Genomic DNA, 8,641 nt, shown 5'->3' on the forward strand with positions numbered 1-8,641 from the left:
AAACGATTTTAAATTATTTTTAAAAAAAAATATTTTAATAAAGGTCTGTTTGAATATATTTTTAATTTCAAACACTATAAATTGATATTCTTAAGGTACTTTTCTCAACAATTTTCGACACCAATCGCATTTTTTAGATTTTTATTTTTTCGTTGCATTAAAATAGAATTTCGCTGGATTGCATTAAATGGAAAAAATCTTATTATATAAGACATATATATGTATAGGCATTTAAATATTATTTTATAATTTTAAATGTAAGAAAAATTTATACATGTCTAGAATTTATTTGGTTAATAAATTAATTATTTTGGTTAATAAATTAATTATTTTTGATTAATTTAAAATAATAATTTTTTAAAATTAAATTTTATTTTAATTATTTTAAATCTAGAAGATTATTAAGATTTGATCAAAAATTAATTATTGCTATAATTAATTTTAAATGTTGAAATATATTTTTATAAAATATTTAAATAAATTTTTTCAAACACATAAATCAAGCCTAAATAAATTTCAAAATAAATAAAGCCTTTATAATTAATTTTAAAATGTTGAAATATATTTTTATAAATTTTTTAAATAAAAGTTTTTCAACCTCATAAATCAAGTCTAAATAAATTTCAAAATAAATAAAGCCTTTATAATTAGTTTTAAAATGTTAGAAATATATTTTTATAAATTTTTTAAATAAAAAATTTTTCAACCTCATAAATCAAGCCTAAATAAATAAAGCCTTTATAAAAATTCTCCGAGAACGATTGGATTTTCAGATGTTACACTCTTATAAAAATTAATAATTAAGTATAAATATTAATATTTGAACCTATTTTCATATAATTATGAAATGAAAAATAATAGAGAGCGGAAAAAATCTTGACAAGAATGTGTAGAGAATGATGTGTCACTTTCTAAGTGGATTGAAAATTTTCAATCCACTTAGAAGATGATACATCATTCCCTACACATTTTTGTCAAAAAAAAATTTCGCCCCTCTATCATTAATCTTATAAAATATGTTTATATAAATTTTAACTCACAAGAAGACTTGTTTGATTTTTATTAAAAACATTTTAATTTACATATAATCAAATCATTGTAAAATAAATTCAATCACAAACAAAATGAATAATGTTAATCACTTTGAGCTTGTTTTAATTTTAGGTTATTTGAATATTTTATTAAATTTTTCAAAATGGAAATTGTTTAATAAAATAATATATTATTTAAAATTTCAATTGATAGTAACATTCCTTCCACTTGTCTAGTTCGTGCTAAAGTACAAACACAAAATTTAAAGCCTTATCCTCATTGTTATGTCTAGGTGAAAGACAGAGACAAGTTCTTGATTATATAAAAAGTAACGATTGCATCATTTTTTTAGGGTGAATTTTTCTTTTATAAAAATATTTATAACATATTAATATATAATGATAAAATAAAAAATAATAATTTAAAATAAAAAATATTTATAAACACAATTAAATATATAAAATCACCAACATATTTATTTTTTTATTATATTTTATAAAAATTTTAAATTTTTTTTTTTTTATAATAATATAAATTTTTAATATATTAACAAATATGTATTATATTAAAAAAATTATTTATAAAATTTTATTATATACATAATTTTTTTTAAGAATATGATATAAAAAGTACCCTTAAACTAAACTGGAATTATAGTAAAAAAAATTCAGGAAGTAAAACGGAAGATGGTGAATGGTTCCTCGCATCCAACAAGCCAATTGTGATCTCTAGTTGGAATGTTTGATTTATTATATATATGCATTGACATTAGACAAATAAGTTATTAAAAACAGTAATAATTAATATTGAAAAGCTAAGATAAATTCTACAACATTATCCCCCATCCATTAACACATATTAGCTACTCATCATCATAATTCATAACCTACCACAAATAAAATAAAACACTTTTCATACAAGAAGAACAAAATACACCTAGAAAACTCAGTCTATACTTCAATCCCCCCTTTTCATAACCTATTTTGCCAATGTCTATGCCATCACAGGAATCGATCCACCACCAGCCAATATGTCTTGCTCTAGCTAAAAATAAACAACAAAACATATGATTAGCAAAACAAAAGACTTTTAGTCCAATCTCCAATTTGAAACTTAGTACACACATACCTGAAAAAGAGTTTGAAGCTTGTTCTTCACCAGAATGTATTCATTCTTCAGTTGATGCAGACACCTCACACATCTGCACAAATCATAATTCAATTCATTCTCATCCAAAACAGAAGATTCACAAGAACCAAACTTATGTTCATATATGGATCAAAACATGAATAACCCTAAAATTGACTTACCCTTCACGATTCTTTTCTTCACAAAGATTTCTAAATGCAACACATACATTTTTCACTCTTTGGGCACCTATACTGTTTAAACAGGTAAACCATTATCAGCAAACAATCAACACATTATTATTAATCTATGGAAGACAAAGATTGACCTTGAACTGCTACCCTTGAACTGATGAACATGACTATCAATCTGTTTATAGTCCACAATCTGTTGTTGTCTGTAAAACCCATAAACCCAATCATATACATGTAGAGATTTCAACAACAAAAAAAAGGAAAAAGATAAGTGATCCTCACAAAGCAAGAGCCAAGTTATTCAGAATCTTCTCTGAATCTTCAAAGAAGAGCGAAACAACTTCGACTACAAAATCTGGGCTGCTTTCATCTTGCAATTTCTGAAGCTGGGAGAATTGATCGTCCAAGACCCCCTTCAGAGAATACAAATCAAACCCATCATAAATTAGAAACAAAAAATAAAAAGAGATGAAGAATCCAAGTAAAACCCTTCATAGAACAAAATACTAACATCATGGTACAACGACTTTGTGTAATCAACATACTGTCTTTGCAACATCTGATTCGCAATGTCCATGGCAGCAAAAGACGAGATGGGTCTTCTGATCTCTGAAGAACTCCTTTTTTTTTTCTTCGGACTATATCTATATAGTGAAGAAAGAATCGAATATGGAAAGTTGCTTAAATTTTTTAGGAATATGGAATACCCAGATTTGGTAGAATATCTTTTAGCATTAAATTGTCTCTCTTTTTATTCCCTACTATGGTTTTACCATCTCTACCCCCATTCATTAATGATCACAAACGGTCCCAATATTTAATCAATTTCTCTATCCCCACCAACCCTAATCCTTTGATATTTGGTCCCATGGCTCACATTTGGTTGGAATCAAATGAATTGACCCTTGTAAACCATTTCTTGATTTCTTCTTATTTTGCCAACCAGATTGGTTTAAGCAATCGATGTAGATATGAATGTAGCATGATTTCTTCAATAAACGTCTACCTACACTAGTATATCTCTTCCTACCACATAAATAGTTTATTTTAATCAAACAGAATGACAGAAGTTACAAGAATAACAAAATTTAGTTCCTTCCACATTCATAAAAAGAAATTATGTTTCATGGAAACAACCAAGTCAAGAGTTGACCATATTTAAACCCCCAAACTATGTGCAAAAACGGGACGATAAATAACTCCACAAAAATAAGAAATTGTCAAAAAGAAAAATCTATAGGCGACAGAGATACGTGTGGTTGGTATATACAATTGGAGACATTTTGTTTCACTCCATAAACATTCCACTGAACAAGTTATCCTGGTTGCTTTCTTCATTGTCCTCATTGTTCTTCTCATATGACAAACTACCAACAACTTCAGATAACCCAGAAAGCTGATCCACGACTGAATCCAAAGTCACTGTTAATGGGACCACCACCTCAGTAATGGTAGACGAAAGGTTTTGATGCAGTGGAGAAGTCTCAAAACCGTTCCCAGTATAAGATATTTTATGCATGTCCAAATTATTTACATGGTCCTTGGAGGGTGTTATAGTCTCCTTGTTATTGTTTTGATCAAAATCAATGGGATTCTCAATTATTGTTGATGGTCCTGGAATTTCTTTAGCATACTTCAATTCTACATGAAAATGAACTACAATGAGTAAACTAAGGTAAATCATATGGAAGAGACGTAAATATTACTCAAGTAGGCTCCACTTATTTCAACAAGCAATAGTCATCATTTCTAAATTCTGAGTGATGCATAAAGCAGAAAGGTAAACCAGTCCACAAGGAATGACAATGATGCCCTACCCATCAAGAGTACTGCTAATTTGTATAAACTAGGAAAATCAAATTCCATTTTGGGTTCAAAATTGATATAACAAAAAAGAAAAAAGAACATGCGAATACGTTCTATTCAGTCAGCTACATTTATGTGTTACCTGCGTTTGAGTATTTGGCAGAGCTTAGAGATGCAGGTTTTGAGTGACATATACCAGTTTCTTTCATGACAGTCTCACCTGTTTGACTAGCCACATGAGGTGAAGTAGTAATGGGAATTTTTTTCCTTAAAAACACTCTGCATGAGAGAACATAAAGAACGGTTAATGCATTTATTTTTCTAGTGCTGAATCATGTTGTTAGATGCACCTCCAAATACATCAACACCTAACACCCACTAAAACAATTGCCTTCTTTCAACATAAAAAAGTAGGGTTTTAATGGTGAACAAGCCCGAGTTGTGTCGATGCTTAAACTTACTACGTGAAGTCCCACAAATATTTTGTTCTTACCCTTCATTACCGATGCATTGAGGATTATCAAAAACAGATAACAAATCCTTCCTTTTCGTTTCAACCCCATGCAATTGGATCTTCTCTATTTCACTTTCTCCTTCGGCATGAGTATTAATTTTTGGACTAACCATTCTTTGGAAAGAAACCTACAACAGGGACAATAATCGAAAATCAAAGAATTATATATGTATTTTAAAAGACATCCAAAGTAAAAGAAACAGAAATTTAATTAGATAATGATTCTAGCACTTCTCACAATATTAAGTTTGTGCTGCGTTTATCCCATTACCAGCATTGCATCTTTATCTTGTAGTTGGTTTATTTTATTTTCTACATTAAAGCTATCACACATACCTTTCGGTTTTGCCATATTGGCAACCTTCCTGAGTTTATTTGCACCTCTGCATTGCATAGATACAAGTGGGATTTCTCATGAGCATCCAGTGTATTGTCTCTTAACAACTTTTTTCCAACAATATTACTGTTAAACTGGGCACAATTATTTTCCCGAACTTCAAAACCTGCTTCTTGTTTAGAGACGATGGGAAATTCCAAAGATGCATCCCTCTCTATACTATCCGATTTTCTACAAACATCCCACAATTCAATCGGTTCAACCTTTACTTCTAAATTGTTATCTTGAGCATGAACACGTGAATTTGAATGCAATAACGATCTACCATTGCTTGATTGTACTCCAACTACATGCATGAGTCCGTATTGCACTAAATGGCCAGATGGGGAATACACTAAAAGATGTTCCAACATATTAGACTCTGATTGGGAATTTCCAACACCAGCCGCTATAGCATTGTGAAAGATAGCCGTAGTTGCACCAGATGGAATATATCCATTTCCTGCTAATGAAGCAGCATTGCTCACTGAATTAATCACTCCACTAACACAGTCTTTTATCCGACAAACTACAGAAAGGGTAACAGTAGCTGGAGGTGAAGTCAACTGCGGGTTAATGGAGAAAGTTGAAGTAGACCACCATGGTGAAGATAAAATTGGATAGGAGATGGGGGATTCACTATGACAATCAGAAGTTTGCAATCCAATCTCACCACCAAAAGGAGATAGGGTAAAAATGTGACATGTCCCTTTGGAGGAGATAATGGAAATCCACTGACTACAATGGTTGAAGCAAATGTCTTGGATTATCTAGAAATTTGTAAAAGAAAATCATTAGCAAATAAATTGGAAATATGAATCAGAAACACAATTAATTTGTTTGTAGGTATACTAACTGCTGATGTCATTCCACGATAAAGCTTGTATAAATGAACATGGGCAGAGCTCCAGTCATATGTTCGTTCTCGTGAATCACTTCGCGTGTAAGTTGGTGTAATGTAAAAAATATTGATATTAGTTCCATTGACTGAAGCAGTAACCAGAAGTGTTCCACTTGGATCAAAGCACAATGCAGATATTGGACTAGTGTGGGCACTAAATTGAGATATAACTTCTTGTGAAACAAAGTCTTTCACAACCACCTGCAATCAACATTAATCACTCAAAAGAAAAAACCATCAGAATATACTATTTCTTCAGGAAAATCTTACACATGTATTACTAATTAATATGTTCATCTCATTATACTGCTAAAAAAAAAGAAATGGAAATCTCATTCAACCCATAGTCAACATGAAAGTTATGCATTCGCCTATGCGTGGGTCATGAATTCAGAAAACGACAAACAAGGGGCTATGAAGGTCATTCAAAAATTGGAAATTGTATGAATCTTAGGATGACACCTAATTTCCTAGTTGACCTTCCAATTTTGCTATATCCTTTTTCTTGGAACTAGAGTTCTGCTGGTAAATTTTTAGTAGACTAGTTGCATAAGAGCAAAAAGTTCACTCCATTGTCACAATCAATAATTCTCTTTACATTTGATATTTTTAAATTATTCAGTCTAAACTATATGGAACTCATTGTCAGAATATAAATTCATAAATTTAAAAATAAATGTGCGAGGGAGAAAGAATCAACCATTCCAGAATTTTCTGCTATTGGAGGCACATTCCGGCCAAATTTCCATCCTGAAGTAGAAGGTGTGGGAGAACTTAGCCCATCTTGAAGCAATTCTTGACAGTATCTAGAAACTGTTCGATATCCTTTGTCCCCCATGTTTATTAAACCAGCAGCAATATGTTTGCTGGACTCCTTTGCATAATGAGCCACTAGATTATTGCTAGAACCAAGAGACGACTGGTTAACAATTTGAGACGGGTTAAGATTCTTTGGGCTCAACCTGCTTTTACTTGTTATAATAGGGTTTTCAGAAGCATAAGCTAACCACCTAGTGCCAACTGCCATCGGACCATACCCAACATTCACCCCAATTTTTCCACGCCCGCCAAATTGAGGCACGGGATAGGTGAGGACACTGAATTTGTTCACAAGAGAAACAGCATCTATGCAATAAATCTGCCACCAATCACCAATGTGATAAAAAAAATAAGATAGAAGTTAAATCAAGAATACAATGATCTCAAAAAGGAATAGAAATAGTCATTACCTGTGTTGGAAGAGCAATTGCTACTATCTTAGAGCTACATCTAACCATGCAGACAACAGACCGAAATCTCAAATCCTGTACAAAGCAATTAGTCTTAAGAGAGTAGAACTTAACAGCTGTAGGAGAATTGTCATTTTTTTCTGATTGATTTCCCTGCAAATGGGTGCTCTCATTCGATGAGTTGCTTACTACTTCCTCCCTTGCAACTACTAGTAGTAAAGGATGTGATGATCCAGGTCCACCATAAGGAACAGGAATGATTTGCATGGAACTGACAAAACCACAGTCCTTCTTCGAAACCAATTCAGTAAAGTTAGCAGCATCTTGTAAATCGTAGACTTGAAATCCATTTTGATAACCAAGTAATAGAACACGTTTGGAGATTAATGGAGACAGCACAAGACTATCAAAACCACTCCATGTTACCTGTTTGTTTAACAATTGTAGTTCAAAACTAGGCTCATGTTGATCACATAATAAACAATATAGTAAATCAAATCAAGGGTGCAATTTCACTTAAACTGTTCTTCATTCTTTAACAACTTGATTAAAACTTTTAAGGCAAAACAAAGAAAGAAACGAGAAATAGCCCAAAACCTGATCTTTGGTTCCATGACTGGAGGAGGCTGCTGCTGCTGCTGCAACAGAAGCGACGATTGACGCTCCGGCGGAACGGACGACAGTGCTAGCATTTGTGGAAACGGATTTTATGCAAGATGAGATGATCTTCAGAGAACTAGGCAACATACGGGTTTTGGACTTTGCCTTCATCGTCGCGACACAAGATATCTATCTATCTATCTATCTGTTCAGCAGCAGCGAGACTAGATTATGGGCAATCTTAATTGATCATCCAATGATTCTTCCATATTTATTATAAATATGTTTGAATCAATCACAAATACTTCGTTGATATGGTTCTTCTAGCTACTTGCGCCCCCCTCTTTTTCTTCACCGTTTTGCTTATAATAAATTTAAATTTTGAATAAAATTATCTTATTTTATTTATACTTACTATTTTATTTAAATTCGTTTGTCTTTTAGATAACCTAATATTTAATATAATTATAGAGAACTATTTAAATACTATATTTAAATAATATTAATTATTTTTAAAAACAAATATCAATTATTTTTAAAAACAAATATCCAAATCATAATAAATTAATTTGTTATATTTAAAATAGGACAAATTACACGAATCTCCTTCTAATTATTTGGATAATATATTTTTATTTCTCTTCATTTTTTCGTCACGTTTTAACCATTCTTACTCAATATATATATATATAAAAGATATTTAATAATTATATATATAAATTTTAAAATTAATAATTAAAAAATATAATATATATTTATAAATATATATAGATATAATAATTAACGATTATATATATATATATATATTATATAATATATTATTTATTTTTATCTATACAAATATATACATATATAAAAAAG

The 8,641-nt window shown here is 30.7% G+C and overlaps 2 protein-coding genes across 3 annotated transcripts; both read right to left on the reverse strand.

The window, feature by feature from the left end:
- Positions 1-1,822: 1,822 nt before the first annotated feature.
- LOC124938759 (histidine-containing phosphotransfer protein 1-like) lies at positions 1,823-3,149 on the reverse strand. The gene is made up of 6 exons (XM_047479262.1): positions 2,866-3,149; positions 2,637-2,767; positions 2,489-2,557; positions 2,343-2,414; positions 2,161-2,233; positions 1,823-2,076 (listed from the first exon to the last, which is right to left on the reverse strand). Exons 1-6 carry the CDS (start codon positions 2,929-2,931, stop codon positions 2,026-2,028), a joined length of 462 nt encoding a protein of 153 aa, XP_047335218.1. The 5' UTR covers positions 2,932-3,149; the 3' UTR covers positions 1,823-2,025.
- A 284-nt stretch (positions 3,150-3,433) lies between these two features.
- LOC124939251 (autophagy-related protein 18g-like) lies at positions 3,434-8,129 on the reverse strand. Of its 2 annotated transcripts, XM_047479741.1 has the most exons (8): positions 7,778-8,129; positions 7,181-7,606; positions 6,652-7,089; positions 5,907-6,152; positions 5,011-5,820; positions 4,654-4,802; positions 4,303-4,439; positions 3,434-3,995 (listed from the first exon to the last, which is right to left on the reverse strand). In XM_047479741.1, the coding sequence occupies exons 1-8, from the start codon at positions 7,949-7,951 to the stop codon at positions 3,643-3,645; spliced, it is 2,733 nt and encodes a 910-aa protein (XP_047335697.1). In that variant the 5' UTR covers positions 7,952-8,129; the 3' UTR covers positions 3,434-3,642. The 2 variants fall into 2 exon arrangements, with proteins under 2 accessions (XP_047335697.1, XP_047335698.1); XM_047479742.1 differs by lacking the exon at positions 4,303-4,439 and having other exon boundaries at positions 3,831-3,995; positions 7,778-8,128.
- Between the last annotated feature and the right edge of the window lie 512 nt (positions 8,130-8,641).

The sequence above is a fragment of the Impatiens glandulifera genome, chromosome 5, assembly GCF_907164915.1.
Source record: "Impatiens glandulifera chromosome 5, dImpGla2.1, whole genome shotgun sequence".
NCBI classification, from domain to species: Eukaryota; Viridiplantae; Streptophyta; class Magnoliopsida; order Ericales; family Balsaminaceae; genus Impatiens; species Impatiens glandulifera.